Raw genomic sequence first — 24,137 nt, forward strand, 5'->3', positions numbered from 1 at the left:
AGTAGGAAAAATAATTCTAAATCTACGATAAGGAATGATATATATATATTTTTAAAATCATCTCTTGAAGAGATGATTTTCAAAAAATAAAAATAAAAAATTAAGCAATTGGAAATCGTATGTTAGAGAGATGATTTCCACCACACAAAAATAAAAAAGCATTTGGGTTTTCATGTTTTGTTTTGCATGCCCTTTTGACTTATCAAGAATCTCTTTCAATACAAAGAACAGCAAAAGCAACACTTGCAGTAGCAAAATGTAGAATAGATGGATGGATTCAATTCGTTGAAAGAAAATTACAACATAGAAGTAGCTTGGTAGAAAGAAATGCCATTTGGCAGATTATACAGTCGTCTTGTCCTTCTCCCACCACCCATCTTATAAGCAGGACTACTACTACAACAACCAAAGAAGCTACAACAGGTAGAATAATGGACCCAAAGCTCATATATATATATATATATATATATATATATATATATATATATAATATATATATATATATATATTTTATTTTGGAATCGTTTCTTTAAGAGGCAATTTCCTACTTACATGTTTTTTTTTTCTTTTAAATTATTATGTAAAAATCACCTATTTAAGAGATGATTTCATATTTGATTTTATTTTTATTTTTATTTTTTTTAAAATCGTCTCTTGAAGAGGGGATTTTTTACTTCTTAATTTTATTTTATTTTTTTATAAAAAATCGTATTTTAAAGAGATGATTTCTTACATAATTTTTTTTAAATCGTTTGTTGGAGATATGATTTTTCACTTATAATTTATTGTTGTGATCCGTTCAATAATTAATAATGAAAAATAGAAAAACGAGAAAGAAGTGATAATTTAGAAATTATTTTTTAAAATCACCGACTCTTATAAAAAATCTCATTTTTGAGGGGGAACGGTAGGACGGTGAGAGGGGTCTCTCGAAGCGCCAGCTCATGCAGATAAATCTTGTACCTCATGAGCCTGACAAGCGATATTTTAATATTGATTTCAGCCGAACAAGTGGGAGGGATTGAATCGATTGATCAAACCAGCTCATGCAGACAAAACGAGGTAGAGTCAACAATTGTGAGTCATCTGACATAACGACAAACTTGATGATGGTACGAACTTGAGCTCACTCATGCCACATTTCCACATTTCATTGGGTGACTACTGTTGAGTAAAAAAGTTTGGTCTATTTAAAGGGAGTCACCTCAGCCTAGCCACTTAATAAACCAATCTTTTTCTTCCTTCGACTCAATTCTGAATTCTGAGCTCGGATCCCATCTCTCACAGCTATGACAGAGGTCTCTGTTCCTCTAATCTCTTCACTTCCTTCACACGCATTTGATTTTTTCATTTGAATTTCATATTTTCTCGCTAGTTTATATATAGCCGCCGTGTATATATCATTCGGGTTTGGCCTTCTGTTATTTATTACTCGTCAGATGACTAGAATTTTATTGGTTTCGATTGAAATAATTTTTATATATAAATTTTATTTTCCTTATAATTATTTTTTAAAATTATCCATAGAAAACAAGCGATAACATCTTAAAAAAAAAAGAAGTAAAAACATGTTTTGAAAACTGTTTGTTGTCAAAATAGTATATTATAATATCAAACTTATTTTGGAACCTGGAATGAGGTTTTTGTTTTCTTGTTCTTTTCATCTGCTCTTTTCTCCGCACCACGTACTGACATTATTGGACAATTCTTGCAATGATTTCTAATTTTTGATTGATAATATCGCAGGTTACGAAAATGAAGCTGAAGGTTGTTAATCTAGGGTGTAAACGCTGCTACAAGAAGATCAAGAAACTGCTCTTTAAATTTCCTGGTGTGAGTCTTTACATATATATATCCGTGTGTTTGGTATAGTTGAATTTTGAGATTATGGGCAATGTTAAAGGGATGAAGAAATGATTTGTTTGTTTTGATTTTGATGTTGAATTTTATGAACAAGAGAAATACAAGACCAGACTTTCATTGAGAAGGAAGACACGGTGATAATCAAAGTAGTATGCAGCTACCCTGAGATGATCAGAACGAAGCTTTTCTACAAAGGTAGCGATACCATCAAGAGTATCGAGGTTATACCACCCGAGAAGCCACCGCCACCGCCACGGCCACGGCCACCGACACCGGTGCGAACTCCAGTACCAGAGTATCCAGAATTCATCTATCCAATTGGAGTGTACTGTAAGTCATGCTATGGGGGACGTGATGGTGGCCCCTACCACCATGGATATGGGATTCAGCACCAACCACCATCTTATAATGAATATGTAAGGCCAGTGCCATCCTATGATGGCTGGGCTTCTGGGTGTCGCTGTGACAGAAGCTATGGTTGCCGCAGTGAATTCGATATTGAAGAAAATCCCACATGCACCATCATGTGAATCATACTCCATCATGATTGTCGTTATCTGGTTTCTTTAGTTCCTTTTCTCAGTTGGGTGTTGAGTCGGTGATCAGTTCTTTTCGGTTCTTTTCTCGTCCACAACATAAAGGTTGTATAGGCCAATAATATTTGTGGACTAATAGATGTTGATTTCATCCTTAGATGCTTATAATTCACTTAAAAAGGAGAATAAAAAGATTATCAAAAGCACCTTTTGTAAGGGCCCTTTGGAAGACGCCCTGAATGTTTCAATCCTCAGAATACCCCACAAGGTACTGGTATGGAACTCTGGTACTGGAGAATTCTGCAACCATTTGTGAACTTTATGATCTTTCAGGTTCTATACAATTCTGCAAGTCAATGTCTCATGTATCTGCATTCACTACGTACACAAACAAGTATTTTCTTGATGATTGTATGTAAAGAAATCGCGTATTCAAATCTGAGGTAAAGAAGGTAACGAGGGACCAAAGTTGACTAATATCTTGATGATTGTACTTAAAGAAATGAGGGGGAGGGATGCATCCATAGCATCATCAACACATGGTCCCAACCTGGAAGAAGCTCATTTGATCACCGCCACCGCCACCGCCACCGCCACGTCCAGTACCAGGGTATTTAGCATTCATCTATCCAATTGGAGTGTGCTGTAAGTCATGCTATGAGGGACGTGGTGGTGGCCCCTGCCACCATGGATATGGGATTCCGCACCAACCACCATCTTATGATGGATATGTAAGGCTAGTGCCATCATATGGTCCCAACCTGGAAGAAGCTCATTTGATGAAGGAATGAAGCTGCTGCTTAAAGTTAAATATATGAAATGTACCTGCAGGCAAAGAAAAACGAAAAAGTTAAAAGAGGAAGGAAGTTGATTGAAAGCAACCAGAGATATACATTAAGGGGGCCACTGTCAGCTGAAAGGGCTCTGTATATATTCTGTGGATTAATCTACTTGTGGGTGAGTACTAATTATGGCGGCTGCATATATAGGTCACTCCGGTCTATTTCATGGCCATGTGATCTCTTAAACCGGGACGGTGACCTCCTTTATGCTGATTGGATGTAATTCTAAGAAAATTAAATATAATTAAAAAAATGATTAATGTTGTAAAATAAGAATAAATGTGACTCAAATGAAAGAAGAGATAATTATGTATTACTTTAATAATATATATATATATATATATATATATAATATATATATATATATATATAGGGGAAAAAAATTAAAGAAGAGAAATGTTGAGAGAATGAAAGAAAAAGAGAATGAGAGGAAGAGAATATCTTTCTTTCGCTCGGGATGCTTTTTACATGGGGTGTAAGAAGTCTTTTATAGGCTTCACAATATGAACTCTCATTACTCATCTTAAAGATGAGTAAATGGAGTTCATAAATAACCATCAATGTGGTCATTCACCATTTTATTTACAACACTCTCCCTTTGATGACCACCATATTAAAAGAATATGTCTCATTACAACCTTACTAGTGAAAAATCCTATAAGAAAAACCTAGCAAAGGAAAAAAGTACAATATTCTTTTCTTAGTATGTTAGGACTACTTCATTAAAAACCTTGCCAGTAAAACCTAGTAGGATAAAACCTGGACGAATGAAAAAAGAGTACAGTACACTAATACCCTTTTACAAGCATACTCTCCCTCATGTCGATATCCTTGGGTTGACGCATTTCAATCCTATGTATTAACTTCTTGAATGTTGAGGTTGACAATGATTTTGTGAATAAATCTGCTAGATTATCACTTGAGCGTATTTGTTGCACATTAATTTCACCACTCTTCTGAAGTTCATGTGTATAAAAGAATTTTGGTGAAATGTGTTTAGTTCTATCTCCTTTAATATAACCCCCTGTTATTTGTGCAGTGCATGCAACATTATCTTCAAATAATATTGTCGGGTCACATTTGATAGAGGAAAGTCCACATGATTTCTGAATATGGTGGATCATAGATTTTAGTCATATACATTCACGAATTGCTTCATGAATTGTCAGTATTTCTAAATGATTTGATGATGTGACCATAATTGTTTGTTTGACAGATCTCCATGAAATAAGAGTACCATTGCAATTAAACACATACCCTGTTTGTGACCTACCTTTATGTGAATCTGAAAGATATCATGCATCTACATATCCAAGTAATTGTTGCTTTGATTCATTTGAGTAAAATAAACCCATATCAGTAGTTCCGCCAAGATAACACAATATATGTTTGATGTCATTCCAATGTCTTCGAGTTGGAGCTAAACTGTAGCTTGCTAATAAATTGACAGAAAAAGCAATGTCTGGACGTGTACAATTGGCAAGATACATAAGTGCACCAATAACACCAAGATATGGTACTTCAGGACCAAGTAACTTTTCATTTTTTTCGCAAGGACGAAATGAGTCATTTTTCACATCAAGTGATTAGACAACCATTGGAGAACTTAAAGGATGTGCTTTATCCATATAAAAACGCTTCAAAACTTTCTTAATGTATGCTGATTGATGTACTAAAACTCCATTTGGAAAATGCTCGATCTGCAGGCTGAGACAAAATTTTGTTTTTCCAAGATTTTTCATCTCAAATTCCTTTTTCAAGTAATTTGTTGTTCTTGTGAGCTCTTCAGAAATTCCAACAAGATTTAAGTCATCAACATACATTGCAATAATTGCAAATCCGGTTTCTGATTTCTTAATGAAGATGCATGGGCATATAGGATTATTCACATACCCTTCTTTTAGCAAGTATTTGCTAAGGCAATTGTACCACATGCGTCCAGATTGCTTTAATCTATACAAGGATCATTGTAACTTGATTGTGTACATGCTACGAGGCTTTGCACTATTTGTTCCAGGCAATTTAAATCCTTCAGGGATTTTCATGTATATATCATTATCCATGGATCCCGTATAAATATGTTGTAATAACATCCATGATATGCATATCCAGTCCTTCTAAGACTGCTAAACTAATTAAGAAACGAAATGTGATTGTGTCCATGACGGGAGAATATGTTTCCTTGTAGTCAATACTAGATCTCTACGAGAAACCTTGTGCTAGTAATCACGCTTTATATCTTATGATCTCATTATTCTCATTGCGCTTTCGTACAAATACCCATTTCTACCCAACAGGTTTTACATCTTCAGGTGTTTGGACTACAAGTCCAATGACTTCTCGTTTTGTTAATGAGTTTAACTATGCCTATATAGCTTCTTTTCATATTGGCCAATCATTTCTATGTCGACATTCTTCCAGATTTCGTGGTTCGGGATCTTCATCATTTCTTATGATATTAGAGGCCACTTGGAAAGCAAAAATATTGTTAATAACAATATTATTTCGATCCCATTTTTCTCCCGTATGTATATAACTTACTGAGATCTCACAATTTTCAGGTACCTATGCCTCTTTAGGGGCTTCTTGTTCAATATATGGCTCTTCAGGGGCTTTTTATTCAATAATTGCCTCTTCAAGGGCTTCTTGTTCAATATGTGCCTCTTCAGGGGCTTTCTGCATTATTTGTGCCTCTTCTAGGGCTATAGATTTATCAATTTTAAACTGATCAGTCATTTTGATGGCCTCTTTTAGAGTGCCAAGTTTTTCTTGGGTTTTCCTATTCCGAGGAGTTATATCATTTGAGCCAACAGGTCTACCACGCTTCAGGCATATCTTAGATTCATTTATTAACTGTCCTACAAGGACATCAATCCGTGCTGGAGTATTTGCAGCCGAGATATGTGACTTTGTCACTTTCTTTGTATCAATGAATGCATCTGGTAATTGATTTGCAAGATTTTTCAAATGAATGATCCTTTGAACTTCTAGTTCACATTGATTTGTACGAGGATCAAGATGGGTCATAGTAGATGTCTTCCAACTAATTTCTCGTCGTTCTTCAGGAATCAACTTTTCTCCCTCTAAGGACGAGAAAACACTCTCATTAAAATGACAATCCACAAAGCAGGCTGTAAAAACATCGCTTATCAAAGGTTCAAGATATCTTATGATAGATGGAGAATCAAAACCTACATAAATCCTAAGTCTTCGTTGGGGACCCATTTTAGTGCATTGTGTAGGTGCAATTGGTACATATACCGCACAACCAAAGATTCGTAAGTGAGAGATATTTGGTTGTTTTCCAAGCACAAGTTGTGAAGGGGAGTATTCATGGTAAGTTGTAGGTCGAATACGGACTAAAGTTGCAGCATGCATAATAGCATGTCCCCAAGTGGAAGTAGGTAATTTGGTTTTCATTAGTAATGGTTGAGTTATTAATTGGAGACGTTTGATGAAGGATTCTGCTAAACCATTTTAGGTATGAGTATGAGCAACAGGATGCTCAATTTTATCCCTACTGACATGCAATAGTCAATGAATGTTTGAGAAGTAAATTCGCCAGCATTATCAAGACGTATTATCTTAATTGGATAATCTGGAAATTGTGCTCGTAATCTGATTGTTTGTGTAAGGAGTCTAGCAAAGGCAATGTTACATGTAGAAAGGAGACAAACATGTGACCACCTAGTAGAAACATCTATTAAGATCATAAAATAACGGAATGGTTCACATGGTGGATGAATAGGCCCACATATGTCCCCATGTATTCTTTCTAAAAAAACTAGTGACTTAGATATGACTTTAGTAAAAGATGGTTTAATTATCAATTTACCTTATGAGCAGGTAGCACATGAGTATTCATTGGGTGAAAGAATCTTCTAGTTCTTTAGTGGATGCCCATATGAGTGTTCGATTATTCAATGCATCATTGAAGACCCTGGGTGACCTAGCCTGTCATGCCAAATGATAAAAAATTTTGGGTCGTTGAACTTCTAGTTCACGACAACATATGATTCAACAGGCTTTATAATTGTATGATACAACCCAAAGGAGAAAACCGGGAGTTTTTCCATTATAATCTTATGGCCACATATAAAGGAAGTAATGTAAAGATATTCTATATTATCTTCATTCATAGTTTCAATATGATATATATTTCCGCGGATATCTTTAAAACTGAGCAAATTTCTTCTAGATTTGCTAGAATATAAAGTGTCATTTATATGGAATCTAGTTCCATTTGGCAATGTTATGCTTGCTATTCCAGAGCCTTCAACTAATTTTGTAGTACCAGATATGGTACTTACATTAGCTTTTATTAATGTCAATTCGAGGAAATATCTTTTATCTCGAAGAATTGTGTGTGTGGTTGCATAATCTGCGAGACATACATCATCCTCATTCATCTTGAGACCAAATAACACATGAATTTCATATATAACAAAAAAAACAAGGCATAATGTAAATAACAAAGAAAATCAGATGTAAATATAAGACATAATAATATATTATTTCATATATAAAGTAACATCAATCAATGTTAATTTTCTCATCATTTATCAAATGATCTGTTTTTTCATTGGAACCTCCAAATAAATCAATGTCATAGTAGGTTAGGTACAATCCATCACCATCGGTAAAGTTCATCTCTATCTCTTTTCCTTTTGCTTTTATTGATACTTGGTAAAGGTAGACCAAATGTTTAGGCGTACGACAGGTACGCGACCAATGCCCTTTCATACCACATCTATAACAATTATTCTCATGGTTCTTAGAAGGTTTATCTTATAAACCTTTCCCATTTTCTTGTTTTGTCTCAGTATTGTTCCACTTCTGGTGGTGCAATAAGACTTTCATTTTCTGAGAATTATTACTATAAGAACCATGTTGTCAGGGATTTCTTCCACGACCACAACCATGTCCACGTCCACGAGTTTGGGACGATATTGCATTCACTTCAGGGAATGGTTCAGATCCAATTGGACGAGACTGGTGATTTCTCATCAAAAGATCATTATTTTGTTCAACAACAAGAAGACATGGTATTAATTCAGAATATTTTGTAAATCTACGCTCTCGATATTGTTGCTGCAAGAGCACATTCGAGGCATGAAATGTAGTAAAAATTTTCTCTAACATGTCTTCTTCTGTGATTTTTCTCTCCACACAGCTTTAATTGAGAGCTGATTTTGAAAAGTGCAGAGTTATATTCACTAACGGTTTTAAAATCTTGCAACCTTAGGTGCATCCTATCATATCGAGCTTTTGGGAAAATCACAGTTTTCTGGTGGTCATATCTTTCCTTCAAATTACTCCATAGAGTAAAAGGGTCCTTTATCGTAAAATACTCATTTTTTAAACCTTCATGGAGGTGATAGCGAAGGAAAATCAATTATTTTACGCGATCCTATAGGGATGCTTGATTTCTTCTTTGATCGTAGCTCCAAGGTTCATTGCATCAAGATGAAATTCAGCATCAAAGATCCAAGATAGATAGTTCTTTCTCAAAATGTCAAGTGCTACAAATTCGAGTTTTGTGATATTCGACATTGTCAAATAACTTCATATATATGACAAAACAATATTATTAGAATCAGTTATAATAACATGATAGCATTGGTATAACTTTGATTATAAACAAAATCAAATAATTTGTTTATAACTTTTAACAATATGTAACAAAACAAATCAACAATAATATAAATATGTAAAATTTTATTCTATATAAATAACTTCAAGTTTAAGATACGAGAATTACCTTTAGAGCAATTCGTGTTGATAACGTGTTGTAAAATGAGAATAAATGTGACTCAAATAAAAGTAGAGATCTCATAGATAAAAGGTTGATAAGGAAGTCTAAGTCCCCTTGGAGTTGTTCTGCCTTTTATGTTCAGAAACAAGCTGAACTGGAAAGAGGAACACCTAGACTAGTCATCAACTATAAGCCCCTCAATGATGTTTTAAGATGGATCAGGTATCCTATCCCAAATAAAAAAGACCTCCTTCAAAGATTAGGGAAGTCCAAAGTTTTCTCTAAGTTTGACATGAAATCAGGATTTTGGCAAATCCAGATTACGGAAAAGGATAGGTACAAAACAGCCTTCGTGGTTCCATTTGGTCATTATGAGTGGAATGTAATGCCCTTTGGCCTTAAGAATGCACCTTCTGAGTTTCAAAACATAATGAATGAAATCTTTAACCAGTTTTCTGATTTCATTATTGTTTACATTGATGATGTTTTGATTTATTCAGATTCTGTTGAACAACATTGGAAACATCTCAATAAGTTTGTTGAGACTGTTAAGAGTAATGGTCTAAGCTTGTCAGCCACTAAGATTAACCTCTTTCAAACTAAGGTAAGATTCCTAGGTCATCATATTCACCAAGGAACTTTCACTCCCATCCAAAGATCAATTGAGTTTGCTGATAAGTTTCCTTATGAGATTAAGGATAAGAAACAATTGCAATGTTTCCTAGGAAGCCTTAATTATGTTTCAGACTTTATTCAAGATTTAAGCCAGCTTTGTGCCCCATTATATATATATATATATATATATATATATATGGGAGAAAAAAATCAAAAAAGAAAAATGCTGAGAGAATGAAAGAAAGAGAGAGAGAGAATGAGAGGGAGAGAATATCTTTCTTTTGCTCGGGATGCTTCTTACATGGGGTGTAAGAAGCCTTTTATAGGCTTTACAATATGAACTCCCATTACTCATCTTAAAGAAGAGTAAATGGAGTTCATAAATAACCATCAATGTGGTCATTCACCATTGTATTTACAACAATTAACTATTTTTTATTAAGAGAAATTTGAGGAAACATTTTGTCATATAAATTTTTTTACCTGTTTCAATTTTTAATATTATAGGTTTCAATCAAATAAAAAAGAATAAATAAAAATTAAGAAATGATTTTTTTCAAAAATTATATATTCAAATAAAAGCCTTGAAATTCAAATACACAATACCATAAATATAAACACCAAGTCAATCCTTAATTATCAAATGTTTTTAATATTAAAGAATCTAAATCACCTGCTATCATGATTATAAGAAAACCAATAATATTGTTTATGTAAATACTAAAAAACCAATAAATATCCCATCAATTAATAAAGTATGATAAAAAATCAATTATTATCATGAATGTAAAAAACTAATAACCTTGTTCATATGAACCATCAATAAAGAAATAAAAAAAAATCAATATTTAAATATTAAACATAATTTATATTTTTATAAATATTATTGTTGATAAATATCTCAATAATTATAATTTTTTATATATTCAATTTAGTAAATAAAATTAACTAATTTTATAATATACATACATATATATATATATATATATATATATATATATATAGAAAATTGGATTTTTTTTTCTTAAAGAGATGATATCTCCTAAATATTTTCTTTTTTGAGAAAATCGTCTATTCAAGAGATAATTTATCTTTTTTTTTTTTTTTTTTTTTTTGAGAAATCATCTTTTGAAGAATGAATTTTAGAAAAAGGGATAGGAATTTTTAGAAATTGTCTATTCAAAAGTTTATAGTGTGTAATTTTTAAAAAAAATGAATTTTAGAAATCATATTGTGGACCTCATTGGATAAGAATTCTTTTTTTTTTTTTCTGACCACCTAGAGAATGAGTTGTTTTTTGGGTGGCCAGATGGGACCGGAAGTGAAAGGAAAACAGAGCATGGGTGAGCTGTTTTGGCGGCTAGATCGGACAGAAAGAGAAACGCCAGAGGAAGTGATATAGAGATTTTGAGTTCCGGAGCAAAAAAGGGATTGTTTGGGGAGAGAAACAGAAAAACGGGAAAAGATGAGTGGAAGAGAGGAAGAGTTTCTTTTTAGCAGGTAAGAGTGAGAGCTAGGAGAACAAAAAAAAAAAAAAAAACAGGAAAGTGAAAAAATTCTGGAGAAAGTGAAAACAGAGCTTGGATGAGCACTTTCAAGTACCGTTTCCAGCAGATTCCTTATTTATTCTCTTCATCACTATGTTTTTCAGGCTTTTTGATGGATTCTGATCACTGTTTGATTTGTTTGGAATGGATATGATGTTGCATTGTTTTTCTTTCATGTTTTGATCTGAAATGGCTCACTCTTCAATAGGAGATGATTGAATCACTGGTCTTGGAACCCATTGATTTCAACATGGAATGGGTTTCCATTTAATGAGCCATTTCGTTTTTTTTATATTATGATGTTAGTTATACTCTATTCTGGGTTGTTCATTTATCTGCATCTATATTTCTATCTCCATCTCTATATATCGAATTGCTCGTTTCAAATGGTGCTTCCTGTCTTTTTTTTTTTTTTTTCTCTGGAATTTGATTTTCTGCCGATTGTACCCGAGAAGTGGAGGCCGCTGAAAAGGTGAAGAAGGGGTGTCGGAGGAAGGAAGGCAGTGGTCCCAAGAAGAAACCCATATCCTACCCCGTCAAGGCTGGTCTTCAATTCCTGATCGGTCGTATCGACAGATACCTCAAGAAAGGCCATTATTCTCAGCGCGTTGGAACTGGTGCCTAAGTCTACCTTGTTGCCGTGCTGGAGTACCTAGCTGCTGAGGTTTTGGAGTTGGCTGGAAATGCAGCATGGGATAACCAAAAGCATAGAATAATCCTGAGGCATGTTTTGTTGGCTATGAGAAATGATGAAGAACTTGGGAAGCTTCTAGCTGGTGTCACAATTGCTAATGGTGGTGTCCTGCTGAATATCAACCATGTTCTTCTGCCAAAGAAGATTGACAAGACAGTAAATGAACCCAAGTCGCCATCCAAGGCCACCAAGTCTCCCAGAAAGGCTTAGTTTATCAATTGTGTTAGAGAAAGACTTGTCTTCTTCTTATCTCTCTCATAAAACGCCACCAATGCTAACTTTAGTTTGTCATGGGGACAACATTTAATGAGGATGATATTAGAAGTCTCCATTTCCAGTTTTCATCATTACTCAAATTTTTTCTCTCTATTTTTTTTATCCATAAAAGCCAGTCATGATATGAAAAACCATTTTTTCTTATGCTCCATTTTCCATCGTCTGATTTAAGAGCCTTACTCCTCCACTTGCTTTGATTCTGAATCATTCCATAAGGATTTCCACCAACAAAACCTACCCATTACCAGGTCTCATCCTCTTTAATTCTTCATATTTTGATATCAAAGTGTAATTTTCCCAAATTTTTAATTTTCAAATTTAATTTTCAAAACTCCGATTTCTTTTAAAACTAATTTTCAAAATTCCAATTTTCAATTAATTTTCAAAACTTCGATTTCTTTCCAATTTAATTTTTCAAAACTCCCATTTTCAAGTTTAATTTTCAAAACTTTGACTTCCCAAACTTTAATTATTTTCAAATTTAATTTTAAAAAAATTCTATCTTTAAATAATTCTTCAAAAGTCCGATTTTCAAATTTAATTCTTAATTTCCAAAATTCTAATTTTCACATTTATTTATTTAATTATTATTTTCGTTATTAGTATTATTCTATTCTATTTATTTATTTATTTTTAAATTTTCATATTTAAATAACTCTTCAAAATTTTGATTTTCAAATTTAATTCCCAATTTCCAAAATTTCAATTTTCACGTTTATTTATTTAATCATTATTATTTTCGTTATTACTATTATTCTATTTATTTATTTATTTCTTTATTTTTAAAATTCCATCTTTAAATAACTCTTCAAATTTCCGATTTCCAAATTTAATTCCCAATTTTCAAAATTTTAATTTTCACATTTATTTATTTAATCATTGTTATTTTCGTTATTATTATTATTCTATTTATATATTTTTAAAATTCCATCTTTAAATAATTCTTCAAAATTACGATTTCCAAACTTAATTCCCAATTTCCAAAATTCCAATTTTCACATTTATTTATTCAATTATTATTATTTTGGTTATTATTATTATTATTTTTATTTATTTATTTTATTTTTAAAATTCCATCTTTAAATAATTCTTCGAAATTCTGATTTCCAAAATTCCAATTTTCACATTTATTTATTTAATCATTGTTATTTTTGTTAATATTAGTATTCTATTCTATTTATCTATTTTTAAAATTCCATCTTTTTAAATAACTCTTCAAAATTCTGATTTCCAAATTTAATTCTCAATTTTCAAAATTTCAATTTTCACATTTGTTTATTTAATCTTTATTATTTTCATTATTATTATTATTATTATTATTCTATTTATTTATTTATTTTTAAAATTTCATCTTTAAATAACTCTTCAAAATTCCAATTTCCAAATTTAATTCCCAATTTTCAAAATTCAAATTTTCACATTTATTTATTTAATCATTATTATCTTCGTTATTATTATTATTCTTTTTATTTATTTATTTATTTTTAAAATTCCATTTTTAAATAGTTCTGCAAATTTATGATTTCCAAATTTAATTCTCAATTTCCAAAATTCCAATTATCACATTTATTTATTTAATCATTGTTATTTTTGTTATTATTATTATTCTATTTATTTATTTATTTTTAAAATTTCATCTTTAAATAATTCTTCAAAATTCCGATTTCCAAACTTAATTCCCAATTTTCAAAATTCCAATTTTCACATTTATTTATTTAATCATTATTATTTTGTTATTATTATTTTTTTTTTTTAAAATTCCATCTTCAAATTTAATTTCCAAAATTTTAATTCTTAAATTTAATTTTCAAAACTCTAGTTCCACTCCACTTGTTAAATATTTTTTTGACTTCTACAACTTTTCATCATTTATTAGGGTTTTAGGTTGCCAAAAATCCTGATTTTAATAAGTCTGCTGTCATTCTCATTTTGGTATGCGCTTGTATAAATTTTCTTTGATTTTCAAATAATTTTATGTTTCTCTTGATTTTAAATAAGCAAAAATGAATTTTTCATAATTCTAAAGTAATGGAATTTTGAGAGTAATTCATGCAAGATAAATTAGGCTTTGATGGAGCCCCACATATGAGTTTTCTCTCCTGATTGTCAATTGCTATACTTAATGAATATTGTCTAATCTTTGTCTTGCTCTTTGATATGCGTGTGATAATTTTATATTTGAGCTAACATATTTTCCATGATAGTACTCTATTATTTGTTGCTAAGATATGTTCTCACTCCTACTTCATTTATTTGTTCGTTCTCATACTCGATTTGTTTTATTATTCGATCATTTTATTAGTATCCATTAATTTCTTTATCAATTTCCATACTTGCCTCAACTTATTTAGTAGAGACCAATTTTTAGGGGCTTAAAGGGGTGTTACGGTTTTTACCGTACCTTCCCAATAAGTAACCTGACCCCTAGACCCAAACTCGGTTTTCACAAACCTGTTTTTTCCTTTAGGAGTCACACTTAGGGTTTTTCTTTCTTATTTTGTTTTTCATTTAAAAAATAAAACAAAAATAAGTGGTAACTCCAAGTCTTTTTCTAAAAATCAAATTTTCACCAAACAAATAAAAAAAACAAGTTTCACCGTCAAGTGGGAACGCATCGAGTGAAATACGGGGTCCACACATCTTCCAAAGACGATTTTTTTAATATATAAATCATTTTTCAAATAAATGATTTTAAAAGGAAATAACGTTCTCTCTCCTATTTGGTAAAAACTATGATAAGTTTGGAATTATTTTTTTTACAATGATAATTTAGAAATTGTTTAAGAATTATTTTTTAAAATTGTCGTACTTTTATCAAACGACAAACTTGATGATGAAATGAACGTGAGCTCACTCATGGCATGTTTCCACATTTCATTGGGTTGACTTCGGAAGACTAAAAAAATTTGGTCTATTTAAAGAGGGTCTGTGGACCCTACATTTTGTGCATGCATTTCCATTCGACGGCGAACTCGCTTTTTATTTGAAAAAGATTTATTTTTTTATAAAATGACTTGGAGTTGCCACTTATTTTTGTTTTATTTTTAAATGGAAAACAAAATAAGAAAGAAAACCCTAAATATGACTCTTTATTTGAAAAATACATTATGTGAAAAACCAAATTTGGACTCAAGAGTCAGGTTACTTATTGGGAAGGTACGGTAAAGATCGTAGCGCCCCTCTAAGTCCCTAAAATGAGTCTATATTAAATAAGATGAAGCAAACGTGACAATTGGTAAGGAAATCAATAGAGACCCAAAATGATCATTCACTGGAAGTTAAAACAAGCATAGAGAATAGTCAAAGTGAGGGCAAAAACATGTCTTAGCAGTAAACAATAAAGCACTATCATGAAATAGGGTTAGTACACAATAATGAGTACAAAGTATATCACTTGTGTCACTAAACAAAGTAAGAAACCATCACTAATAGATATTGTATTTTACTCAAATTTATTTTTTAAAGAAAGCATCATTGATGTTGGGTCCCCATCAAAGCCCAACTTATTTTTACATGAATTAATTTCATAAATTCCATTATTTGGAATTATATAATTAAATTCATGTTTATTTTAAAACATTTAAAAAAATCTAGGAAAATTGAAATAATGCTTGCGGGAAAGAAAATGGTTGTAAATTTATTGAAAAATGGGATTTTTGAGACCTAAAAATTTTAAGGATGAAAAATTGTAAGTTAAATTATTTAAAAATTAGATTTTCGAAAATAGTTTTGAAGGGAAAGAAAAAGAAGCACTTGGCTTTGAAAATGAAGGGTAGCCATGCATGGCTATATAGGAGTGGGCCTGGGATGCCACTGCACTACTGGCGCATCATTTTCTCTAATAACAGCATGTAGTCTTGGCGCAAACGAAGTTTAGGGCGAATTTAACGACATGAATCATAACCTACATGGCTTTCATCGTGACAAAAACCATCTTCTCCATTGTTGTTGCACGTCCCATTTGATAGCTTGCTGAATCCAATCTTTCAATGTCAGTATCACTAGATTCCTCAAAATTTTGCATTAGGAAGGTCTCAATGGACTTGCTTTTGTCTATCTCGGTTCACTGCCAATTTCTAGCCACCAATTTGCTTTAGATCAATCTCATGTTTCTCAAGGAGGATAACAATAGCAGTCAAACTCGTAGAAATGACATCTTCCACCTCTGTACAACATGTCAACTCTATTTGTTGGACCTTCAAGAGCAGTTGAAATAACAAGAAGCCCAGCAGGTGATCCATCAAATCTAGTAGGGTATCCAATTGACGACCCTACACCTGTAAGAGCACCTTGAGTTCCAGACCACAAACTCTTAAACTTGTCAGGCTCCGAAAAACGAGTGAAAACATCATCAAGTGTGGGAATCATCTTCTTTACTGCCATATATGTCTCTTCTCGTGTGTTCATTGGTTCATTATGCAGTGCATTTTCTCTGTAGCGAAGCCAACTGTGACCATCAAATGCTTTGTCAACATATGCACGGTCAATTGTACTCCATGCCTCTAAGAAAATGAGATTTTCTTCAATGAGGGCCCAGGAAGGTGTCCTACTAACGCCAACTGAAACTGACATAACCAGCATCACTCCAACAACCAATCGAACAAAATGAACAGAGACATGATGCTTAAATATTTCTGAACAATTTGTCAACATCCTCTTAGCTGGAAGGTAGCAGCTTCTTAGCTTAAGAAGCAACCTTTGAAGTCTTTTCATCATCCTCATCTGAGCTACTATCTGAATCAGAACCATCACTTGACTCTTATTTTTTTCTTGGAGACCATAACAGAGTCATTCTTAGCAAACTGAGTAGTGGCTGACGTTTATAACCTCGTGATGACCTTGTTCATGAAAAACTCGCTTACTGAGCTCAGTCAAGAATTGACCATTGCAGAACCTCTTTCCTACATCATTCATGGCCTTCCTTTTAATCACCGCAAACTCTTGACACATTGTCTTCATCAATTTGGTCATGACATTCCCATCTCAACATTATCAACAAGCTTCTGGCAAACTGGGGTTGCTAACTACATGAAGAAAACACTAAGTTGCGACATATGATTCAGCTTCTGAAAGAATCTTGTCACTATCTGTGCTCATAGCAGTGGATGTACCAGGGATTCCTCTCTCTAAATTCGACTGGTAGTAGTGCTGAAGCTCCTGAAAACTAGATGAATTAATATTTTTTGCTTGTTCAATTGTTTTATGATTCTCTCCATTCTATAACATTTACTCTTTATGTCATCACCCGAAGGTGCTGAAACAAAAGAGCCATATGGAATGAAACCCCGACTTGTCTAAATTGGGTCCCCATGTGGAGTGATGGAAGACTGATCAGAAGGGTGCATACCATGCAGATGCCCCTTATTGATCTGAAAGATATGAATGATGACTCTGTAGACTGGAAACGAGTTGGTGTGTGACTAGTTGTTAATAGTGGGTACGGTCAGTATGTGGAATGATTAGTAGAGTGATGTTGGGGGAGATGCACATAGGGGTTCATGCATGATGGGGATGAATGGGAAGGGGTTTATGGGAGCGTGGGTGGTGGGTGGTGGAGCAAATGGGGAGTGAGCAGTGGTGTGGATATAGGAGAGGCTTAGTAGCAAATTGGAAAGAGGTTGGCCGCTCCCATGCATGGTGATCACATGCACGTGGGGTTCATGGCTTATGAGGTGGTAGAAAGCAAAGGATGAGGTTCTGGACTCTAGATGATAGCTTATCTTCATCTGGAATCACATAGCTTTTATGCGTGGGTCAGTCATTTGAGTGCTCATTCGGCTACCATGAAATCAGCTGAAATAAGATTGATCATTGGAAACATTCTTTCTTAAGGACGGATTTCAAGTTTCAAAAAGCTTTCCCACATCGATTAATGGAGCCTTCTCATCAGTTGAAACTGAAATGAGCTCGGGAAATTCAAATGACAGGGAATGGGCAAGACCAAAACGAGGAATCCATATTGAAACTTCCAGCATAGTTCCATATGCTCACGTCAAGCTGAGTTTCATGCAGCTGCAAGAGAGCCGTAGCATTCTGCCAACTCCAGACGATACGCGTGCAGTGACTCTAGGTACTGCAAGGTAGCCAAGCATGGGGAATTCATAGGTGTGAGGCCCGGGGTGCAAAAGAACTAAAGGCATGTCAGGTGTAGATTGTTTAGGGAATTACAGCATCTGGATTTTCATCATAATGACCTATATATGCAACTCATAGATGTACGTTCAAGGCTTGGAACCACTCCGTTGAACATCAAGAACCTCCTCTCAAGGTCCACCAGTCTAAGTGGACTACTCCTTTCTCAAACAGCTTGAAAATAACCTGATTGGTACGGCCCTGAGTTTCTAATGTGCATGCAACACCACCTTCAACTTTACTTGAAGCCTCCTTGTCATCGATGGATCCACCTGAACCGCTATGAGCATGGATAATAAGAAGGAATGCACCTAAAACCACAAGCCCGATGGATAAAAAGTGAGAGGGACTTATAGGATCTGGGTCTTAAAGAACTGAGAGGAACTGTGCATGTCACATGAAATCTAGCTAGGAGACAGGTTTGGACCGGAATTGTCAACTGAGATTTCTTCAGGTGAACCAAATAAAAAGAGCGGGTGGTCATGTAGCAACTATAGGGTGGCCATACAAATTGGAAACACATGCGCATAGGCCCTAGGTGGAGATAGGCAGTCACTAATGAGGGTGATCCCAATTGGGTGGTGTACTGTACAATGCAGGAAACCCAATTTCGATTCCACATAGTTGCATCTTTGCTGCTTCTTCGACTTTCGCCTTTGCTTTGGCAACATTTGCATTGATTGGAATTACCTTTGCTTGCTTAATCTTTGGCTCAGGTTTTCTATTTTCTAAAGAATCCGTTGGAGACCTTACTCTTAATTAGAACCGTCAAATTCAGAAAATCTTTACCTCAAACTCAAACCATGGACTTGTTCAATCTGCATGTGAGGCCAACAAAGGTAATCTGGCAGAGGTTTGGATGCAGGTGGATGGCTACATGGAGCTTTGGGCATGAGTAAGTTCAGTACGAAATTTGAAGCCGATACGAACTGAGAATAGCAGCAGGGAACTTTACGTGGATGGAATTGCAGCTGTCTGCTTGCTGTGACTTTCCAATGATGTTCTAATGAGCTTATTTTTCTTCTTCTTGTAGTAACCATCAAAAAATAAAGATGGGATTTTATTTGTACTTTGAACAGGCATGTCATGTGGATATGAAACAGCAACTAACAGGTTTGACTTGTACTTCATAAACTGCTACGACTATGGTGCTGAAGGTTGATCTAGGGTGTAAATGCTTTACGAGAAGATCAAGAATGTAACATAATGTGATGCTGTGTTAGGTTATATATGTAAAAATAACTTTTTTGTTTTATGTTTTGAGTGGTTGTCATGCTTCCACGTGGAGAGATTTACTCAAGTTAAATCTCTTTGCATGGTTTGAAATATGGGGACTGTACAACAAAAAATAGCAGAACCGAGAATACAAAGTGAAAGAAAAAGGGTCCTCTGTTTTTTGTGTGGACTATCATATTCCCAGCTCTATTCCCAGGTGTTACTCTTCCATTTTTTCTTTTTATAGCCTTTCTCTGTTTCAGGTTGAAACTACAGCCAACAGAATTGGTATCAGAGCAACCCATTTCACAAAATCTAATCTTCAATCCACCTTGCTGTTTCCAATCTAATCTAATCCACTTCTTCTTTTCAAGCCCTTTTATCTCTTACAGCATGCCTCTTGTGTATGGAATTTTAAGAAATTTCCTCTGTTTCGGAAAGGAAGGATACTAGGGTTTCTTTTAATCCGAAGACCCAAATTCGAACCTACAAGGCAGCTGAATTGGTGATGTTGCTATGCAAATCAGATTGTGTAGCTAAAAACCCTCAATCTTGAAGCAGATGGACCAAGGACTTGAAGGGTAGATCAATGGCCAGCACAAGTGTTACAAGTATGAGTTCTCAACCTTCTTCTATTCCATTATTTGAAGGATAAAATTATGACTTTTGGTGCGTAAAAATGAAAACATTATTTATGTCTCAAGAATGTTTGGGATTTGGTTGAAAATGGTTTTGATGAACTGACAATGTGATTACACTAACTCCGGTTGAAAAAGATTAGTTGAAAGAATTGAAAAAAATGGATGTAAAAGCTCTCTTATTTATTCAACAAGGTATTGGTAACAACATCTTTCCAGAATTATGAAGCTTCAAAAGCTAAAGAAGCATGGGACATCCTTCAACAGGAGTTCCAAGGAGATAAAAGAACCCGATCAGTAAAGCTTCAAGCTTTAAGAAGAGAACTGGAAAATATGAAAATGAAGGAGAATGAAACTCTAAATGAGTTTTCTTCCATATTTATGAGTTAGTAAATCAGATGAAGTCATATGGTGAAAAAATTAGTGATAAAAGAATCGTTGAGAAACTTTTGATCAGTCTACCTGATAAATTTGACCCAATTGTGGCTGTGATTGAAGAAATAAAAGATCTCTCACTGCTCAATGTACAAGAGCTATTTGGGTCTTTAAAACTTATGAACAGAGTTTATTGAGGCATTCTGAAAAATCAATAGAAAGTGATTCCAATAAAAATAAGCCTTAACTCCAGAAATGTTGAAAGAAACCTATAAGCAATGAAAATAGAAGTGATTCATCTAGAGGTGGTAGAACTGGACGAGGAAGAGCAAAGGAAGAATGGAAGAGGTAGAGGAAGATTCAACTATGGAAGAAAGTTCATAACAAGAAGGCTCATCATTCTCAAAGTGTAATATTTGTAAAAGAAGTAGTCATGTTGAAAAAGATTGTTGGTTCAAAGGGAAGCCTCAATGCTTCAATTGTAAAAAATTTGGGCATGTTAAAAAAGATTGCAGATTTAAGAACAATCAACAAGCAAGTGTGCTGAGGAGAAAGAGGTGATGAAAACATGTTTTATGCTTGTCAAAGTGCTGTTGAGCAAAAGAATAATGTGTGGTTCCTTGACAGTGGCTACACAAACCACATGACTAGTAACAAAAATATTTTCCTTGACATGGATACAAACATCAACTCACAAGTCAAAATGGGTAATGGTGATTTAGTGAATGTTAAAGGGAAAAACACAATTGGCATCTAAACTAAAGTGGGAACCAAGTACATCAGAGATGTTCTTCTTGTACTAGCCTTGGAGCAAAATTTGTTGAGTGTGGGACAGCTAGTAGAGCATGGGTATAAACTTCACTTTGAAGATAATGAGTGCACCATTTATGATAAGGAGCAAAGAAGAAATTTAGTGAAGAAGATAAAGATGGAGAAAAATAGAAGTTTTCCAATTGTCTTCAAATATGTTGAAAATGTGGCTTTGAGAATGGAAGATGTTGAAGAAGCTTGGTTGTGGCATAGAAGATTTGGGCACTTGAACTTCAATAGCTTGAAGATGCTTTGTCAAAGGAAGATGGTACAAGGATTGCCAAACACCATTGAAGAAAAGAATGAAGTATGTGACGGTTGTGCTCTTGGGAAACATCATAGACAATCATTTCCAAAAGGAGTTGCTTGGAGAGCAAAGAAGTATTGGAGTTAATTCACACTATATATGTGGCCTATGTCTACACCTTCTCAAGGCAACAACAAGTACTTTGTATTGTTTATTGATGATTTTACAAGAATGACTTGGGTGTTCTTCATGAAGCAAAAATCAGAAGTGTTCTCTATCTTCAAAAAATTCAAGAGTTTTGTTGAAAAGCAAAGTGGTTGCTACATAAAGACCTTGAGAAGTGACAGAGGAATGGAATATACTTCAAGCCAATTTGGTAATTTTTGTGAAGATGAAGGGGTTGAGAAGAATTTTAGAAGACATCAAGGAGAAGCAAAATGAAGCAACATATCTACTTTGTGACAACAAATCTGCTATAACCATTGCAAAAAACTATGTTTTTCATAGTAGGACTAGGCATATTGCAGTGAAGTATCATTTTATTAAAGAAGCTATTTCAGATGGTGAGGTTCAATTGATGTACTGTAAATCAGAGGAGCAGGTTGCTGATATCTTCACTAAAGCATTGCCTTTAGAGAAGTTTGTTCACTTCCGAAAGCTTTTGGGTGTAGAGGAACATCACATTAGGAGGGAGAATGTAACATAATGTGATGTTGTGTTAGGTTAGATATGTAAAAATAACTTTTTTGTTTTATGTTTTGAGTGGTTGTCATGCTTCCACGTGGAGAGATTTACTAGTTAAATCTCTTTGCATTTGGTTTGAAATATGGGGACCGTACAACAAAAAAAATAGCAGAACCGAGAGTACAAAGGGAAAGAAAAAGGGTCCTCTGTTTTTTGTGTGGACTGTCATAACTCCTTTGTTCCAGCTCTATTCCCTGGTGTTACTCTTCCATTTTTTCTTTCTATAGCCTTTCTCTGTTTCAGGCTGAAACTACAGCCAACAAAGAAACTGCTCTGTAAAATTCCTGGTGAGAGTCTTATATATGTGTTCGGTGTGTTGAATTTTGAAGTTTGCATGCATTTTGAGGTTGTGGGCAGTGTTGAAGGATGATGAACTGAGTTGGTCGTTTTGACTTTGACGTTGGATTCTATGAACAAGAGAAATACAAGACTGGACTTTCTTTGAGAAGCAAAACGCAGTGATGATCAAAATATTATCATCCAGCGCCGAGAAGATCGGAATGCAGCTTAAGAGCAAAGGTGGCGAAACCATCAAGAGTCTCGAGATTAGGCAACCCGAGAAACCTAAACCCCCAGCAGAAAGACAAAACCTCCAGCTGCCAAGCCAAAAGAAGCTGATCAGAAGCCAAAACCTCCAGCAGAGAATCAAACTCCCGTACCAGGGTGCCCACCAGGCTATCGAATTGGAGGGTGTTGTAAGCCATGCCATGAAGGGCATTGTGGTGGACCATGCCACCATGGCTGTGGGATTCCGCGTCAACCACCATCCAATGATGGCTGGGCTTCTGGGTGTCGGTGTAACAGAAGCTGCGGTCGCCGCTGTGAATTCTTGAGTATTGAAGAAATCCCATATGCACCATCCTGTGAATCATACTCCATTGATGTGATTGTCGTTGTCTGGTTTTTTAATTCCTTCTCTCAGTTGGGTGTTGAGCCAGTAATCAGTTCTTTTGGGTTCTTTTCTCGTCCACAACATAAAGGTTGTATAGGCCAATAATGATGTTGATTTCATCCTTAGACGAATGAATATTGTTCTCACATTCATCAAGTGAAAAATTAAATGTCTGTCTATAACCACTTCCTTTCCATAACTGTACGTATCTCACTTTCTTTTACTTTCCTAAGTTGCCTTCTGCAAGTCAATTTTCAAAAGGGCCCTAACAAAATGTGCTTTTGATGATCTTTTTATTCTCTTTTAAATGAATAAGCGTCCAATTTTCTGTGTTTATAGCCTGTTTAGGCAGAAAACCGCCATCTCTTGGAGATACCTTGAATGGTTCGATCCTCAAAAAGTACTGGTACGGAACATCCAGAACGGATGAAACAGGCACATTTCCCCCACGAATTTCCCTTATGAATAGTTATCTGGGCCAACTGAGCGATCTTGGCTCTGGTACTGGAAAATTCTTCAACCATTTTGGTACTTTATAATCTTGTAGGCTCTAAACAATTCTGCAAGTCAATGTCTCATCTATCAGCTGCAGTCCACATCTAAACTCTAACCCCTTCGTTGTCATAACTTGCTGTCGATTTTATCTCCATTATCCGCATTTAATCAAACAAAACCATTTTTCAAAGATGCCTTAATGTTCTAATATTTCATTAATCCATTATAAAAGAGCGTAACCCCACCAGTGTACTAAAATGTTTCTTTCATTTGAAGTTTGGTAGCGGCATTACAGTGTCCTTAGGGTAAAAAAAAAAATCACGAAATTAAATTCTCTAATCGCCACTTCCAGGTGAAGTTACCTCTAGAATTCTTTAAGCATTATGCCAAACTCCTCCTTTCAGTAAGGTCTGCCGGGTGGTCATGAGAACCATGCAGTAATAGACAATGGAGAAACATTA

At 34.3% G+C, this 24,137-nt stretch overlaps 2 protein-coding genes and 1 pseudogene across 3 annotated transcripts; 2 read left to right on the plus strand and 1 right to left on the minus strand.

Moving 5' to 3' along the window:
* Window positions 1-1,220: 1,220 nt before the first annotated feature.
* Window positions 1,221-2,751, plus strand: LOC117922997 (protein PYRICULARIA ORYZAE RESISTANCE 21-like). Of its 2 annotated transcripts, none has more exons than XM_034841252.1 (3): window positions 1,221-1,298; window positions 1,747-1,831; window positions 1,960-2,751. In XM_034841252.1, exons 1-3 carry the CDS (start codon window positions 1,290-1,292, stop codon window positions 2,391-2,393), a joined length of 528 nt encoding a protein of 175 aa, XP_034697143.1. In that variant the 5' UTR covers window positions 1,221-1,289; the 3' UTR covers window positions 2,394-2,751. The 2 variants fall into 2 exon arrangements, with proteins under 2 accessions (XP_034697143.1, XP_034697144.1); XM_034841253.1 differs by lacking the exon at window positions 1,221-1,298 and adding an exon at window positions 1,583-1,639.
* A 6,458-nt stretch (window positions 2,752-9,209) lies between these two features.
* On the plus strand, window positions 9,210-12,104 carry LOC117923219 (annotated as a pseudogene).
* A 4,137-nt stretch (window positions 12,105-16,241) lies between these two features.
* LOC117923220 (carboxyl-terminal-processing peptidase 2, chloroplastic-like) lies at window positions 16,242-16,877 on the minus strand. The gene has a single exon (XM_034841445.1). The coding sequence runs from the start codon at window positions 16,875-16,877 to the stop codon at window positions 16,242-16,244; it is 636 nt and encodes a 211-aa protein (XP_034697336.1).
* Between the last annotated feature and the right edge of the window lie 7,260 nt (window positions 16,878-24,137).

Source organism: Vitis riparia, chromosome 10, assembly GCF_004353265.1.
Source record: "Vitis riparia cultivar Riparia Gloire de Montpellier isolate 1030 chromosome 10, EGFV_Vit.rip_1.0, whole genome shotgun sequence".
Classification (NCBI taxonomy): domain Eukaryota; kingdom Viridiplantae; phylum Streptophyta; class Magnoliopsida; order Vitales; family Vitaceae; genus Vitis; species Vitis riparia.